The sequence below is a fragment of the Poecilia reticulata genome, linkage group LG20, assembly GCF_000633615.1.
Source record: "Poecilia reticulata strain Guanapo linkage group LG20, Guppy_female_1.0+MT, whole genome shotgun sequence".
NCBI lineage: Eukaryota > Metazoa > Chordata > Actinopteri > Cyprinodontiformes > Poeciliidae > Poecilia > Poecilia reticulata.
In genome coordinates, this window is record NC_024350.1 from 23,220,035 (window position 1) to 23,238,451 (window position 18,417).

The following is an 18,417-nucleotide window of genomic DNA, read 5'->3' on the forward strand; positions in this document are numbered from 1 at the left end:
AATCAGTCTAGATTAGTACATTTAATACATTCTCACGTCTTTTTTAACTTTTAACTGTCACCTAACAGTTAACATACTGTCAGATGGCAGTATGTTAACTGAAGTAGATGGCAGGGGTAGATCTACCTTGGGAAGATTTAGTATGTGTGAGCAGGAAGAGTTTCCAGATTTATTTTACATTTCATTTATATTCAAATGAATTTAGTGAGAATTGTTGCTTTAAGATGGTATGATTCATTCAACTACTACAACCACAGAACACCGTTAAACACTAACTTATTTCTTCTTATCTTGAGATAAACTCTTATCAGGTAAGGCAAACAGAGACTATTAATAATTAAATGTATCAAAGAAAAATGTTAATCAGTTGGCAGATATCGGAAATTAATACCTCGTTTATCTATCCCATCAACAAGTATCAATGCAAAGCAAATCTAAAAGATTATGAGGAGGGAGTGGAATAAAGCATGGCAGGAAAAGATGATGATGATGATGATGATGGTTAGGATCACTGGAAACTGTCAGAAAACTGCTTCCAACTCTGTTCTCTCTTTGTGCAGAGCTGTTTGAGTTGACAATTAAAAGGCTAAATGATGTAAACAGTTTACACTGCACTGAATTTGGCTTACATGAACAACCAATCTCCAAAAAAAATAAAAAAATCTTTGGTTCTGAGGGAGTGTTTCACAATACAGTGTGACCACTGAGGTTTCCTGACAGGTGAGGCACCGACTCCTCTGGAGTCTGATGTGCAAACATTTGAAACCCAAAATTGAAGCTTATATTTCAAATTTGCTCTTAATTGTTACATTTGTTTGTCTTGAAGAACAGCTGTTTGTGCTCAGCACTTCCACAGTACTTTTTGCCTCAACCTCTCCATCCATCCAATTATGTCACACACACACATCTGTGTATTTTAATATGTAATTGTATGTACTTTTGTTAGTGTTCTCTAACAAATGCTAACTGTGTCCCAGTTGGAAGTTCATGGATTGCGCTTTGTTTTTTAGGCTTTTTGGCTTGTATTTGAAACAAGTTGGGTTGTTGTCTTGTATTACCATTTGGGGTTTTAAGATACTCAAAGCACTTGTTAACAAGCTGAATCATCAGCTCTTGCAATATAAAAATGTGCCTCACTATTAAAGGCCAATGCATTTGGCTTGTATAGCAATATTTTTTGCACATTCATTGTTTTGGTCTTTAGTGTCTCAAGCTAGAGCCAATTATCTCAGTGTTTCGTTGTGAAAAAAAAATTATTGTTGTTGATATTTCCTTTGAGTTTTCATCATTCATGGGGAATTAAATGTGTTTCATTAGTTTGTTGATTGTCGTTACGAAGCAGAGCCACAACAAAGGTTTCTTTAGCAAAAACATTGCCTGTTTTAGTTTATGCTTTTTGATTTATAAAAAAACATATTTTCGTTTGTGATATAAGAAGGTCCACTAGACATGAGAGGGGCATTTCTTTACACATTGCTAGACTGTTATTTTTCTCCCCTGTGACTGTCTCCAGGAATCGTACCAGAGTGTGTAGAAGTTGTTAGATTTTATTCCATGACCAACCTCGGGGACCTTCAGCAATTATTTTGCTCCAGGGAGAGAAGTCTGTGGCTGACTCGAGGCCAGACAGAAGAGAATGGGTGCAAAGAGTACAAGCTTCAGTGTTATAGTAAAGGGGTGCAGGGTTGCTCAGCCAATGACTGTAATTTGCTCTTTGGACATACTCAAACTGAAATGGAGCACAAAACCTATAGTGACTCACATCATCTTCAGAAAAATTCAGGTACTAAATTCACATATTGAGGCTTTATTATTTGCTCCAGTTGGCATGGTATATGGGGGGTATGAAAATTTTAATGTATGGTCCTTTATAAAGCTGTCTTTGAATCACTAGATAAATTTTGCTACCGCCTTGTGCTCTCAGCTACATCAGAATAACTATTAGGACACTGAAGGAGTCGTCCATGTTCATGCTGAAAGTGGGTTAAATCCACATTGAAGATTCACATTGGCATTAATTTGACCAACATATGCAGCAAATTATATTAATAGGTGGAAACAGGTACTTCTACATTCACCGGGTGTTTTTTGTTTTTTTTTCTTCTTTACCTGTCGTCTGCAGAGTTCTGGGTCCTGCAATGACATTCAGGGTCGGCCCAAATCCTAAAAACGTGACCACTGCAGACCTGGTTCAAGCTGCAGGTAAGACCAACACGCGTGTTTCCATTTATCACCCTCACAGAATGACCCCATTGATGACATTCATTCCGATTCACCTCACCTCCGCAAGGCGGTTCACTTTGTCACAGTCTTTGCTTCAGCATACAGTTCAGGTCTGTGGGTTTTCATCATCTCCAGTCCTTAAGAGGATTGTCAACACTGAGCATCGGCAACAGAAATGATGATCCCACCATCCTTCTTCTGCTATGCTTGCACACAATGCGCAGGACAGTTTGTTTGGTTTGTCAGGTCCGGCAGACTGACAGCTTGGAAACAGGTTTGTGTTGGCCAGTCTGAGTTTGTATGTCTGCAGTGTGCACTGGATTGATGTAGACTGATGGGGATCTGTCACCCGGCGACAGGTCGCTGTCAGCACGCTCCTCTGCTTATTGTCAGCGCTCCGGTCAGTCAGCCGTGTGTGTTTTGTTCAAAGTGTGTCCTTATTTCAGCCGGAAATGACTTCGAGCAGAACAGCGAGCTTTCAGTATGATCCAATATTCCCCTCGTGAAATCAAAATGGTGTTGTTATTGGCAGAGTTGTGTTGCTGCTCCTAGTGTCTCTCTTTTTCGTGTCGTTTGAAGCAACAGACATTTGTTGTCACTGTCCTGTTGGAGAAAGTCTGGACAATGGACTCTTTGGTGATGGCGTTTAGATTGGCAGGTTCGAGGTTGTTCATCTGTTATTTTTTATTTTATTTTCTTGTCCTCTTTTGCTTCTCCTACCACGTGTGACTGATTGTGATGAGGTTTCGTGTGGTGAGAGCTAATGACAGCCATGAGCTGGGCTGAAATGTCAGACCAAATGTTATGTCAACATGATCATGAGCCTGGTCCACAGTGATGAATTATGAACACAGCCGGCTTGAATAGTAATTTGTTAAAGTGGAGGGAAGGGCTTTTCTTAATTAAAAAAAATCACTTTCATCCCAAATAAACATGAGATGTGGCTCTGAAATGCATTAAAATTGCAACCACAGATCATAGAGGGGATAGATTAAGAGTCCTGGCACGAGATTTATTCCCTGTACTCCCAAAACGGTGTGAAGTGGACGGGAGTTCCCACCCTCCTCCTGACGTTCAAAGCAATTTGAAAAAAAAAAAAAGCGTTCATCTTCACTTTCCAGCGACACAAAGCAGTCGCCGACATTGACTTCAACACGATGTGGCAAAGGCGCGGGGATTTTCAAGCCATCGCCGGGTTGCAGAGGAGCAGCATGGTTTGGGCGCGATCTGAAAATCAAAGTGACGCCCACATACAGTGGCCACCTGGGTAATCCTGGCTGACCTTTGCCTTATGTGTGACTATGCATAAGTAACGTGGCCTCCTAATGAACTCGTCAAAACCCCCCCACTGCATCCAGAACTCCGTCTGCTGTGAGAAGCTTTGTATTAGTTAAGCAAAAAGAAAAAAATCCAGAAAATTCTGCAATTTTTATGGAGACATTTAAAAAAAAAATTTTAAACCAATGATGTTTTGACTCATTGTTTTTCATTCTCATTAATTACCTCTGAAAGACGACATTTTTTGCATTACATAAAAACAAAATGCTTCATTTGATGATTTTTTTTTTTTTTTACATGCTTGCAGTCTATCAGTTAGCCCATTAACGGTTATGTTCAATGAAAAAGATCATATTCTTGTCCCAACATTTGGCAAACACTTTTTGTCCCGATTTCCCCATTCCAACAATCTTGAGGGTGTCCATATTATTTTAGTTGGCTCTAAAGATCATCTTAAGAGATATTCCTGCTGTGTGGTGTGTTGAGAGTGACCTCGTCTGCCCAGGAGGACGTTGGGACCGCTCTGATCTAAAATTGGGGAAAAACGTCGAGTTGCGTTGCTTTCTCTCCACAAACGTATCCCCATTGCTTCTTCCCAGTCAGCCATGTTTGTTTATGCTGAACTCATGTTTGGTCGCGAGAGGTTTTGTGAGATTTCCCGTCTGACGTCTGAATGTTGGTGAGTGAAATTGATTTGTGTGTGGTGTGTTGCTTCTGTCCTGTGGCCTGACACCAAACCTGTTATTTCTAAGATTTAAAAAAAAAATTTTTTATGATCATCGTATGTAGTTTCTCAGGTTCTATCTCTACTTAATCATTGTTTATTAAAAATGAAACTAGAAAAAACAGTAGATTGTCACAAGCATGTTCAGTGTTTGTTGTTTTTGAAACAATAAACACAACAACTTCTTACTTGTGTATCCTGCATTTACTATTTAAACTCCAGCTATTGACTGTTTTAAAAATCAATTACGTTTCTCGCAATGTTTTTTGTCTTTAAAGGTCAGAAAATCGGAGGAGTGTCTGTTTCAGTTACTTAGTCTATATTATAGCATAAATTAAACCTCCATGGTTGATAAGTTCACTGTACTCTGCGGTATCTAAACAAGATTAATATGGCTCTGCTACATTCTGCTGTCCATCTATCTGCCCATCAGTTCCATTCGATGCGTTCAATGCCCCATTGAAACGAAAAGACAAAGAGACTTGGCTGAAAGGCACGGACAGTATAGAGGAGATTTGATAACTCGTTGAAAAGCATCTTTTTTTCTGCAGCAGGTTCTTAGCGGCTGTGCGGTGAAAGGCCTGCTGGGAGGTCTGACTGTATTAGTAGAGGTAGAGTTCTCTTGTGTGCTGCTCAACTGGAAAACTGCAGGACAAAGCCCGGCACTGCCTAATCCCTGCTCGCCTGCGAAACAAAAGAGAAAGCTGCTGCTTTATCAAAACTACAAGGCATTCTGTGTGTCCGTGTTTGTTCGTGCGTGTGTGTGGATTGTGTGCAACTCTATTTTTTATTAATTTTTTTATTTTTTTTGCAGCTGTGTTCATACTGCGCCAAGAAAATGATTTATTCAATATTTGATGAAGTGGCAGCCAAGCTGCTAAAAAGCGACACTGGAATGTGTTGTTTAGAACTCTACTTTTTTCTTGCTTCCTCACAGTGATTTCTAAACATGTAAATCACCTTCGGTGGGGGGATAATAGATCTGCCAGAGCTGCTTTTGCTCACCGCGGAGTGACGTTTTGTCGCCGATGATGGATTTGATCCACTTACACGTTTGTGCTCTTCGCACGTGTGTAGGCGGTTTTATATGTAGGATGAGTGCTTTGGCTTCATAAAGTGTTATTGTACAATTATATCCTGGCGGGAATGTTTCTTTTTATTTGTGATATATGCCGCCTTTATAGCTGTGATTATAAAGTACGTCTAATGAATTTGAGTGTTTTGCATGAAAAAAAAAAAAAAAAAAAAAAATGAAGCATGATGACTCAGATGGGATCAGGATGTCCAGACCAAACACCAGTATTTGTGATGGGATATGTGTGTGTTAACCATGGCTGATAGGTGGAGGGTGGGGAAGCTGGGTTGAGGACACTCCTATTGTCTTGGCTGTCATGGCTGGGCGACCCCGGAGCCCTTTAGAGGCCTCAAAGGCCCCAGAGGCCAAGCCACAGCAATGAGCCGGCAGGCCCCCAGGCCGTGAGAACCCTGGCTTTGGTCAATGAACGCTGGGATCATAAGGACCCTGGGAGCAACTTGCTGGGCCATCTGGAAAAGAGCGCAGGGACCCTGACACATGGCTGTCACCCTGAGGGAGACACGCAGAGATGTGGACGCAGACAATGTCGGCCCCCGTGTTTCTTGCCTCAGCTTCTGTCTTTTTTTTGTCTTCCACACACACAGAGTCACGCGTAAGTGAAAACCAAGGAGGCGACGAGTGAGACGGAAAACTTTGTTGAGGAAATTTCAAAGTAAATCAAGTGGAACAGGAGCTGAATTCAGAACTTATTTATATCATTAAACACCTTAGCTACAGAAAACATAATAAGATCTTCTCGTTGCATGTCTCTGATACCGTTTAAACTAAGAGTTGAAAACTACAATCAAACGGTCGAAACACACCAGAGAAGCAACTGCGGCAGATCATCAGTTAGGGAAGGGTTACCAGGGTGACGAATGGTGCAATGTCCAGAAAAATTGCAACACATATTAACAGATACTGCCATCTAATCTCCAAAGACAATGTAGCAGTGTGACATGGCTTTGCAACGTTGCATCTGAATAAATAACAAACTTCAAAATGAGAAAAGAGAAGTATAGATGTTTAGTCATAATGCACAGCTTCATGTCTGGTTAAAATCAAACGCAGCATATCAATGAAACGTCTTGTGGCAAATCAAGGAGGCGGTGTGGTGGTGGTTTGGGTTTGCGTCTCCTACAGTCCTACAGTCATGCCATTTATTATTGATAAAGATGCTCTGCAGGAATGTATCTAGTTTTAGCTTTCATATTTTTTTTCTTCCTTCTTTAATAAATAGTGACATATAGAAATCTGCTGTGTGCCTTTGTGCCCTCTAGGTTAGATTTATATCATTTAATAACTTGGAAAAGACAGGAATGACCTTGATACATAGAACTATAGAAACTGACAAAAGGGTGTACTTTTTTCTTTTTTTTGACCATACTATAAAATGTATCTTTTAAATCCAAAAATCCTTACTGAGGTCATTTTAGGACACAAAACATCTTCAGTCACATCAGGAAGGAAATGAATAGTACCATCTTCCCCCAGCAGATACTGATATGTGTGGTGAGAATCTGCTCTGATAATTCAAAACGACTGATACCCGTCCAGAACAATCAACTCCATTTCACCTTTTCTATTTTCCTTTTTTAATGGTTTGTATACAAATAATTCTGAAAAAAAAAGCTGTAGAATAAAAAGGAAATAATTTAAATGACACTTAAATTCATAAACTAGAGGTGCGACGCGTTAAATATGACCGGTTGCTTTGTACCAAAGACATGTGAGAGGCAGCCTATGTATGTCTTGAATCCTTTCACCTGTCACTCCGTTTGTCTGTCTGTGTTCGCGGTTCTGGCTGTCTTTTCTGCCTCCTCTGTGGAGGCCATGTAAGATGTGCTCAGAGGCCCACGCACTTGCGCTCGCCCTCTTTCAAACGCGCACAAGAACCCTCGCAGACAACTCTAAAATGGAAACACTGTGACTGCGTGATGGAGCCAGCTACCATTTGAGTGGTGAGTGGTAGTCTTTTCCAGCTGAGCAGATTAGCATAGATCTCCCACGCAGACAGAGTTGACCTTCACTCTGGCAAACACTTGTCAAAATGCCAGCAATAATTACCTGTTCTCTTCGCAAACAGCGCCATGGTTTATCCACCTGCATCTCAGGAGAAGAGGATGAATCTGTAGCTCCGTTGGCTCCCCGTCTTACATTGAATAGTGCTGTTGCTTTCACACGCCTTTAATTTTTTTTTTCTCTCATTTTGTCAAACTGCAATCTCAAATCCTTACGAATGTTAAGGGACATGCGTGAAGTGGCATGAAAACAATTTACCAGCCAAAAAAATATTTGTATTTGGCCTCCTTTACTCTGACACCCCTAAATAAAAATCTAGTTGAACAATTTACCTTTAGAAGTCGCATGATTAGTAAATAGTACCTACCTGTGTGTATTTGAGCCATTGCGTTAATACAATGGACCTCCACCTTTTTGTAGTTCGGTATTTAAGGATTCACCTATTTGCCAATTATTCTGTGGAAAATAATCCAAATTATTTGTGCAAAATCCACCTATTTGCAGATTCTTTTATAGAGCTTATCTAAAATATTCAAAAGAATTGCATCTTGGGAAGCTGAACATTTTTAGGGTTTGCGATTTGCCTGGCGTTTGCAAAGCAGCCAGTAGAGGAGTGCCATGTATTTTTCTTTGCACTGATAGTCTCTAACCCTAAAAGAGCATAAATGAGGAAATCTACAGGTATTGCCTTGTGAGTTTGTGCCAAAATGGTTTCCACTGTATGTATTAATTTGGTGTCTGTAATTTTGAAATGTGTCAGTTTTAAGTGTTTCTAGAGGGATCCTGAAGCAGATCTCAGCTATTCACTGACAGTTGTGGTCTCTAATCTCCAGCTATTGACTGAATGTCAGGGTTTCATTGTTTTGTAAAAGTGTTGGAGGTCATTAGAGGTCCAGCAGCTTCCTTCTTTCTAATAACCCGAAAGGTTAGCAACTTGTTCTAAAAAATAAATCATAAGAAGTCCCATAATCACAGTACTAAAATTTCAGTATTTCATTTGAAACAGTTTTGATAAAAGATTGTATGTTTATTTTATTTATTTTTTTGTATTGAATATATGTTTCAAATAGAAATTATTTTGACAACATTAGCCACGACTCCAATATGGGGCACAACAGTTACTAGGAACAAGGTGCCCTGGTCCCAGTCAAAGTTCAGATCTATTTTCAAGGAAGTAGCTGTGGCAAGAGTCAAAGCTTTCTGTTCAGAGAAGCTTTGACAAGAAAAAGAATGGACTAAATACACATATAAACAACACTTTTCATACTTTTGTTTGGAAAAATATGAAGATTTCCGTGTCACAATCATTTACTGCTTTATGTTGGTCTATCACACGCGTCTAATTTTGTGGATCTATGTGTGAATACTTTTGGATGGCACTATGATCTGTAGGGATTCCTGTGTGACACACCTGTGCCTCTGCTTGGTGTTGCAGCATATTAACCCTTCAGAAGTCAGCAAGCCGCCAGCAGCTGAAGAAATGAGTGTGAATCAAATCTCGGGAACACTACTGCTTCTTTTCGGGGCGCTCGTGTCCAGGCACATAGGGGCGGAAATGAAATTACTTTTGTCGACCAGGGTTCGGCGCCGTCACGAATTATGTCAGGAAAAACATTGCTGGTTTTTGAGCATGGCTGGATTCGTGCCGGACGCCTGATCACCTGTATGTTCATACCTTAACATCTGTATCAATGAGTGCAGAGGTCAGAAAACAACAGAATTCCTTTCTCCTCATCTTCCTCCCTCCCCACCCTCCTCCTCTTTTCTTCCTCCCTGGGCACTCTCCTCCTCATCACTGGCTGCCCTCTCTGGTTGAGTGCTTGAATGTGCTCAGTTCGGTGATCAAAGTCTTCCTCGGTCTCTTCTCCTCCATTGCCCCCGGCTCTGTGAGTGAGTGAGTGAGTGGAAAAAAAACCTGTGTGTATGTGTCATTCGGCTACAAGCATACTTCTCAGTCGTCACTCCTGCTATGTTCTCTCAGACTCTCTGGTACTTTTTTTTGGCTTCTGTGCACCATCCACCCGCCTGCTAGAGGGCAAACACACCCGCGTATACATATATACAGTATCTACATGCACACATGAATATATAAACCTGATGTGATGCTTATCCGATATGACACATCCTACTTTCCTGTCTTATGCATTGTTGATCACAGAAATCTTTACTCACTGTTACCGTAGGTAATTTATGCACCACACACACACATGCATCCGTCTGTCTGCGTGTGTGTGTGTGTGTGTGTGTGTGTGTGTGTGTGNTGTGTGTGTGTGTGTGTGTGTGTGTGTGTGTGTGTGTGTGTGTGTGTGTGTGTGTGTGTATGCTGCAGGGCGCCTGATAACCAGAGCTGCATGACTCACAGTAAACTGTTAAATATTGTGTGTTTGTTTCAGCAGAAGCATGGCGTTAAACATCTTTTTAATTCCAAGGTCACATTTATTTATTATTTGTTTCATCCTCATGCGCCTCCAGGAACAGAAAATACTTGAAATTGTCAAAGATGAGTGTTTAGGGAAAAAACACCCCAAAAAAAAACATTCCAGTAACTGTAAATCAGTCTTAAATGTCTTGTTTTTGTGCTCACATCTAACCCCGGAGAGCACTGATTCGTCACCACTGACTCTTTTCGTTCGTCACGGTGAAAGGAGGTGTCATGTGCAGGAAATTTTCCGATCTGAGACTGTTCCAGAAGATGAATCCAGGCCTTGTCTCACACTTTCCCTTCATCCTGTTTATCCTTGTCACTCATATTCTTCCAGTTCTTGCTCTGCTCCTCTCTGTTTTGACTCAGTATTATTCCCTCACCTTTAGTCCGGGGTCACGGCGGCGGCGGCGCTTTAAACGTGTTTACTGTGTCGACGCTGCTGTTGCGAGTCAGCCGAAGACAGTAACAGGTGCCTGTCAACAGCCGGCCTGATCTCCAGTGCATTAAAAGGATCTGTGCAATAGACGAGGATTAGTGTCGCCTGGCATTGTTTATTTGCTAATTCCGTCTCCGAGGTATTTGTGGAAAATGGGCGTGAATAATTGAAAGCAATTTCTAGTGGACACAACGAAGCTATCAGCGAACTGTGGGAGATTAATGAGTAGGGGGTGAAACACGGTGCTCCAAACCTTTCCCAAACACCCACAGAGACCACGAGCTCGTAAACAAAAACTGAATATGCATTGTTCCAGAGGTGGATAAAAGCTTTGAAACGGAAAGCGGGCATGGATCGGGAAGGGAACGGAGCAGTCGGCTTGAACACAGAATGTGTCGAAGCATGATGCTAAAGCATTAAGGTGCCTTTTACTTATCAGCAATTAGCATTTCTAAATTGAACCGGTACATTCCAGATCCTTAAACTGTGCTTGCGTCTAAACTCCTGATTGGAGATCAGAAGGAAATTCAAATTTGGCGTTCTTGAAGAAAAACTTTAGGTTTAAAAAAATGATTTTGACAGATTTATTTTAATATTAGTCTGCATGGTGGCAATGTCTTAAGCTGACAGTGCCACCATTCTTATTTTGCAACAAGAATGGTCTGAGAATGGTCTGATTTTAAATTGTGATTGAGGTCTTATAGTTTCCGTAGGTCTCCCCGTGCATACATGGCTTTTCTCTGCAATCTCTGGTCTCCTCCCACAGTCCATAATCATGACTATTGGGTTAATTGCTGATTCAAATATTACCCTTAGCTGTGAGTAGGTGGATTCATGGTTGTTTTGTCCTGTTTGTCTTTCTTTTGCCCTGTGATGGACACGCTACTGTGAAATTCATTACTTTGTATCTCTTATGCCACATGGCGATGGTGTTGCGCTGTCCCACATCAAGCGAAGTACAAGCGGAGCACAGTGAGAAGCTCAGTAACCCTTGTTGAACACTGATCATGGAACACTGCAGTGAATAGTTGCGAAGCAAATAGACTCAAGTTTTCTCTCAAACTGCGCCAGAAATGATTGGCTCAATGGAAAGAAAAAATATATATATATATATATTTTTTTCAACTCTACATTGCTCTTTTGATCATACTTTATCTTCTACTGTAATCATGAAGGTGTAGACCACCCAATTCAACAACTTAAATGATTGAAAGCATTTTTTTTTCTACCCCCCACAAGTTCCTTGGCCATGTTGTCTTTGTACCAAACCTGTACTTGTGACAATTAGAGCCTCTGTGGCATCTTTCAGATCAGCTTTTTACTGCCACTGATGGGAGTTCTCAGTATCTCAGCCACTTCTTGAGTCTGCCAATGGCTCATGCTGTGCAGGGACTTACTCTTTCATGGAGTTTGCTTGTCATTCTCTTTTTCCACCATGAGTTTCTGCTGCCTGAGGCATTTGCTTTGCAGTTCATTGCTGGGGGCCATTTTCCTGATCTAGTCCTGGATCTTTGAGCTTTTGTCCTGCATAGTGGCCTTGCGATTCTCTACCCACTGCCTCAATCCATGAGCTTTGTGTCGTAGTCGGAACGTGCTAGACTTGAGTTGAAACCTTCCATTCCTTGCAAAGAGCTTTGTTGGCTTAATTTTTTGCAGCTTTTCTGTCACATTTATACCAGTGATGTATCTGGTGACTAACAGGACAAATTTGTTTATTCTTACCATTTAGGAGGCTATTCTGCACCAGCATTTTTATTTTATTTATTTTTTTCTTTTCATACCTAATCTTTTTGCTGAAAGTATTTCTGAAGGGGTTCTGAAAGTCTGCCAAGTTTATTCCTGATTATTGAACATCTTGCCTTTCACAATAAATAGCTCTCAAAGTAAAGATGTGTAAAAATCCTTGAATATTAAACTTTTTCTACGGTACTATAATCTAACTTTGAAAATGTGTGAAAAATACTCATTGTTTTGAGTCCATTTAATGAATAGAGAAAAAAATCAAGGTTAAGACATAATATATTTATTGAAATTATATATATTATGGGCTGCCTTTATTTGTACCTGCAGCAATTCTAATATGGCACATGCTAAAGAACTTATTTTTTATTTCTACTTTCCTTTATTAAATAGAAATGTGGCAAGAAACTTTAATTAGGGATCAACACATTTCTGTCTCCCTAGAGTGAAATATGATGCGACACTGAGGCCAATTCCTCTTGTTCACTGTTCTAAATGTGCAAGACAAAAAAATATGCAACTCAAGTAAGTTACACATATAGTCTGTCATCTTCAGAAGTCAGGTAACGACAATAACTACTAATGTAAACCTTAAGGCTGGTTGACGACCCACCACATCTGGCCATACAGCCATGGGGACCTTAAGGGAGGTAAGAAACCTTCAAATCTCATTCTTGGGGGATTGTAACAAAGAATGACAACTCCAGCGTCCATTAAAACAAGTAGACTCCTTGTAGGAGCAAATGGTGGCACAATGAAATGTTCAAGGTAAAAATATTTATTGGCTGCATTTGAACCAGGAGCTTCACAGTAACATGTAGTAAAAAAGGAGCTAACGTTGGTCCTAGCTTTTCTTGAGAGGAAGTCCAGCACATCGGAGACCTAGATAAGGCAGATACTTTAAAAGGGTGGTCTCACAGCAATACTGCTGGTATTTTATCTGTTGGTCAGACGAGACTAAGAGAGAGTCTGTTTAACAACTGACTTTTCAGGTGAATGCAAAACCTGGGATGAATATGTGGAGCAATACCTCAGCATACTGGACTTTCTACGATGTAACAGAATTATGGGTTCTTAAAAATGAATGGACATTATAACAAAAAAAAAAAGCAAAAAGAATGGCCTCTGCCAGAAAACTGAAAAGTAGTTTACATTAAACATATGCCAAAATCAATACAGAAATAATTCACAGGACACAAAATTATTTTTTATGGCCGTTTCATCTCAGACAGAAATCCTTCAATGAGAATACACATATATTCAACAGTACGGCCTTTTATGTTGATCCTAGTTCCAAATACATCTCTGCACACAAAGCTGATAAACACGTTGTTGACACTCGGGTAAAAGAACTCCAGTTAGCAGAGACTTGTCATTATGCGACACCAAATTTTATAATGAATTCCAGCTGGGTTTGAGCCAAAGAGTGGATGATGCCATTTTTATCTGACCGAGGAATTTGCCATAATTTAATTTTCCAGCTAAGCCCTGTGCTGGCACTAGAACATTTCTCACACATGGTGGCGAAGTTAATGACAAAACGGCTCACTAGCTTCATGTTCTGAGAACTGACAAAACAACACGTTTTCCCTCAAAGCTGTAATGATGATTAACTGAATATGATCTGCAGAACTGACCTGATATCTTTTGCGTTGGGAAAAGGCTACATAAGCTTCTCCTAAAATCAGCAGTTTGAAAAGGTTTTGTTCTCGGTAGTTCATAGGGATGACGACTCTCTGTGTCTGTAGAATATCCAACCTCCACTTCAGTCCTGTCGACAGTGGTGATCTCTCACTCTCTCTTTGCTTCATCTTGACCCGTTCAACCCCCATCTCTCTATATATTCCCCTGTCCCTTCATCTTCCGTGCCCATGCCCTTAGTGATGGCTACTCAGATTGAGAGACCGTGTGCCGATGGTCCTTATGTCAAGAACAGCGGGTACTTGTAGCACGTTTCCTCTGTGCACAGTGGTTTGTATGCTCAATGGATGCTACTTTATGAAGCAGCCGATACAAACAGCTATGCAAATGAAATTCTTCCTCACTCCTGCTACGAGCCGTATTCAACAACAGCAAATCTGAGAGTATTACTCATCATGCTGTATTATACTGAGCATTTCTGAGGGAAAAGCAGGCTTCGCTAAGTCCCCTGTTTTCATTCCAAATGCCAGAATGAGCACTGATGCTTTATTGATTTAAAGCTTTACACACTGTACCATGCTCTGCTGGGGTGAAGATAGGCACGCTTTAGTTACACAGGGATGAAAATTGTTTGCTTATGTACTCAGGTAGACCAGTACATCCTGCTACTGTGACTCCAAGGTTTGACTTCTGCAGAAATACCTGATTGCAATAAGTAATGTAAGTCACTATTACATTTATTTGTCCCTAAACCAGCCCGGACCTTGTTCTCCAAGAAGGCACTCACTGGATGCTAACGTCTAATTTGGGCAATCGGTCGTTATTAGGATGGTTGAAAATCCAAGAGATCAGCTGAAAAACTCCCAACCAGCTGGTGGGCACAAACGACCGAGCCACATTTAAAGTCGCTTGGATCACATTTACTCCCCGCACTGAAGCCTGCGCTCAGCTCCACTGCATTGTCCTGATCATGTCTGAAGGCCTAATTGCACTGAGTTACCGCCAAGTGGCTGGCTGATTAGATGTTTGCTTTAAAGCGGATCAGAAATGCTGCAGTCAGAGAAGTTCCCATTAACTATTAGTGAAGCCAAACTTGCACATAGTACTTTTTGTATGGAATGGAAATGCCATTATTATGCCTCATGATGACAGAAAATACAGAGATTCCAAAGGACAGAAATAAAATGGTTGATGGAGAAAACAATATTAAATTATTTTATATAACTGGTGTTTTTTATAAGTCACAAAAAATAATAAATGTTACGCTGTTATGTTATCTAAAATAACGTTTTACATGCGTCTAAATGAAAGGTGTGAGTTGGGATGAAAATTGGGGACAAATTTATAATTTATTGCTAGAAAGACAGAGTAAGTTACTTTGATAGCTATCAATATAGCCTACATGGACATCTACTAAGTGCAGCATTAGAATCAGAGACAGAGACTGAGGCGGCAGCGTGTCGGTTGGTCTGCGTTACCCAGAAAGCAGTTGGGCACAATATCGCAACACCAACACCGTGAGTGAAACAATGACTGGGGCAGACTACTATATAAAGTACTTGGGGACCACTTCTTTACAAATGTGGATGTGTAATAATAGAGTACAGAACAAATTGGCAACCCAAACTGAAGTGTCTATTCTATGCGCCTTATAATGCGGTGTGCCTTATATATGAAAAAAGTTTTAAAATAGGTCATTCATTGAATTTGCGCCTTATAATCCGGTGCACCTTATAGTGCGGAAAATACGGTAATTATTTTATCTGGACCAGTGTAATAGCTGTTGTTTTTCAGCTTTAAGAAAAGGTAATTAGACCATGTTATTCACTTTATTACTTGGTTTTATTCCTGTGTTTCTAATTAAGTGATAATCTTATTCTAGTGCATGCCTATGCGCAATGTATGTAGTGTTTTGTGATGCTCAGACAAACTCATTTTTGGACTGAATGTGCAGCAGACTGACTTGGCTGATTTTTCATTCTTTTTGTTTTTGTCTAATGTGTTTTTTAAAATATTAATCTTACTGAATGATCACAAATGAATTATCAGTAAAAAAAACAAAACAAAAAAAAACTGCTTCATCTCGAAGATTAGCATATATCCTGAGGATAAACAGACTTTTTTTGTAAGATGTTCCCCTTAATGGACCAACAGACCTGTATCAGTCTATTAAAGAGGCATCAGATGACACTTCAGTTGCTGAAACCACAAAGGCTTGGAACAAATCAAAGGGGGACAGCCGTACATCTGCTCAATGAACCCAGGTGTGTGTACGTCTTCATCTGTCCTTGTGTTTCTGCAGTGGATTACTGTTTAAGCTAGTGTGTTTGGGTGAGTGTTGTGCATTTTTTTTTTTTTTTTGTTCTTCTTAATGGTACATCCATGCTAAATTGGCCCCTCAATGCAGTGCTCTGTGTCTGTGGTTTTGTGAGCTACAAGTGTAGAGAAACAAAGCGAGCCAGGGAGCTTCAAAGCAGGTGGGTGACATTTTGGGCTTTCAATCTTCAAAGCTCTATTTGCTTTTGTAGTTCCTCTTTGACTATAATTATATACTTTTTTTCTCTAAAGGTTTACAGCTGTCTGAAAACGTGGAGTAGAAGTTGAGGGCCATTTCATAAGAACATCATTCAAGGTTTAACAATGAGCCGCCTTTGTTTTTTAATATATTAACACCTGTAATATGGGTAGTTCTGAATACATGTCAACCTTAAAGCAACATATAGAAAGCGATATCACTGTGATACTCTTTATTGGTAACTATTGACTTCGAATTGATCATGACCCCCTCCCAACCGTTTCCTCACCAGTGAGTGCCTCCAGATGGGGGTATATGTGGAACCTATCCCATCCCCTTATTTCCATTCACCTCTCCTCTTCTTCTCTTCCTTCCAAGTGCCTCTCTATAATTCATGTCCAGGTGCAGCAGCAGCTTTCTTTGGCAGGGGGGCTTGAAAAGGAAAAAGGGGACAGATGTTCAATTTTCACTTCCTTTGTGCCGCTCTCCATACGTGTCCATATGTGGGCACACCTCTTGTTGCCCACGATGCAGATTGTGGCGTCTCCGTACTTCGCATTAAGCAGTAATTAAATCGAGTCACGGCCATGACTAACTGCTGGACGGTGCTTCATGTGGATCCCTGGATATGACATGGTGTGCATGTTGTATAAGTGGAAATAATGAACTGGGTTTGTTGATTTTTTTGTTTTCTAAGAATGTTGGTTGCAACTGATTTTTCGATCCTGCAGGCATCATGAGAGGCTTTATGCAAAGACATGCGCATGGTGCAGCTGTATTTACATGTAGCTTTTGTGGAGCTTGCAACCCCCCACTGATTGTTTGACTGACTGAACACTGCTTCTGGGTACTTCTACTGCAAACTAACAAGTACTGTTCAGTTCAGAGTGGAGTGTGCAATTTAAGGCATTTATGTATAGTTGCAGTTGTAAAAGCTGAATGTGTTTTTCCTCTCACTACTGAATTTAATGCACCGGAAATGCCTTTTAGGACAACGATCTTTTCCAAATACAGAGAGATTGTGAAGGTTTATAGGAGAAAAGTGGCAAACTTTTACAGCCTGACGAACCCACCCACATAAATTGTTCGATTAATGCTTTATTGTTGTGTTTAGAACTCATGAACATTAGAAATGTTTATAAAATGATTTTGGAAAATGAATCTGTAATCTTTTGGTCTGTAATGTCGGTCCACCAGCTTGTTTCAGAGTCTCCTTAGTATTGGGTAGTCTCCAATACTCTGATTATGGCTTTTGATTTTAACTCATGTTCACCAAAGCATCAGGATAGAGTTTTCCCAGCAGCTCCAACACATTGTTTTCTGGGCAGAAGACACTGTCAACATTTGATAGTGTCCATTAGCTTTCTCTGCAGGTATTCAAGCTGGGTTTTTTTTATTGTTCATACATCATTGAATGGTTTTGTAAGCACCAACAAAACTCTTCCATGGTAGCACATGGAGCCAAAAAATAAAAAATAAAAAAATAAATACATTTTTCTCGAGCAACAGTGACTGCTGCAAGCATCCTCGTAGAGTATCTCTCACATTCAGGATCCATAATGAATATTAGAGAATTCAGGATGTATTTTACAAGTTTACATGTACCTGAGAAGTTTACATATATATATATATATATATAGAACTTTCAGAAAACGGAAAGATTCCTGCACTGATTGGAGACATTAAAATACAGAATTTTTCATTTTCCCTTTTCTAATAATTAGAAATTGAGGTTAAAATTATTTCAAACTTATTATAAATTCCTTGACACTACATGTGATTGATTATGTAACCTCACAGATATAGCTATGATGTTACCTACGTAAGTTCAGTGACAAGAGAGACAGTTTTCGTTCTCAACAGATGAAGCATACACCACAGTGCATGGGATATTCTTGCTAATTAATTAAATGATTATGTTTTGTTCCTCTATGATTTTTTTAAAAGCCTTTCAAGCTCGTTTTAAAGATGATGCTGGTAGCGAAGTTACAAAACTGATATTAAAAAGCTGTAGAGTGTTTCTGTCTGTTGCATTTGTTTTTAAATAAACCTGTGATTGCGCTATTTTGCATTAAAGTCAGTCAGAATAATAAAAGGCTTCATAAATGCATATATGAATGGGAATGGAAAAGTGGCAAATTCCCTTGACATGCCTTTTCAAGTCTAGTTTCATTTGTACAAGCACAATGCTGAGCTTTTATCATCGGCATGTCCGTGTTTTTATCTCTTACATTATGAGCATTAAAACTAGCAATTATGAACTCACCTTGTTATGTGAAACGCAATAGTAATTTCACCACAGTAACATCGTAATGTCTCTTTCTGGAACTTATAGCTG

The 18,417-nt window shown here is 40.0% G+C and overlaps 1 protein-coding gene across 1 annotated transcript in view; it reads left to right on the forward strand.

Moving 5' to 3' along the window:
- The window catches only part of ptprn2 (protein tyrosine phosphatase receptor type N2), a 147,625-nt gene that overhangs the window by 49,222 nt on the left and 79,986 nt on the right, over positions 1 to 18,417 (forward strand). Inside the window, exon 10 of the mRNA XM_008396736.2 lies at positions 2,123 to 2,202. Within this exon, the coding sequence (XP_008394958.1) occupies positions 2,123 to 2,202 (80 nt within the window). The remainder of the gene's footprint in view (positions 1 to 2,122; positions 2,203 to 18,417) is intronic.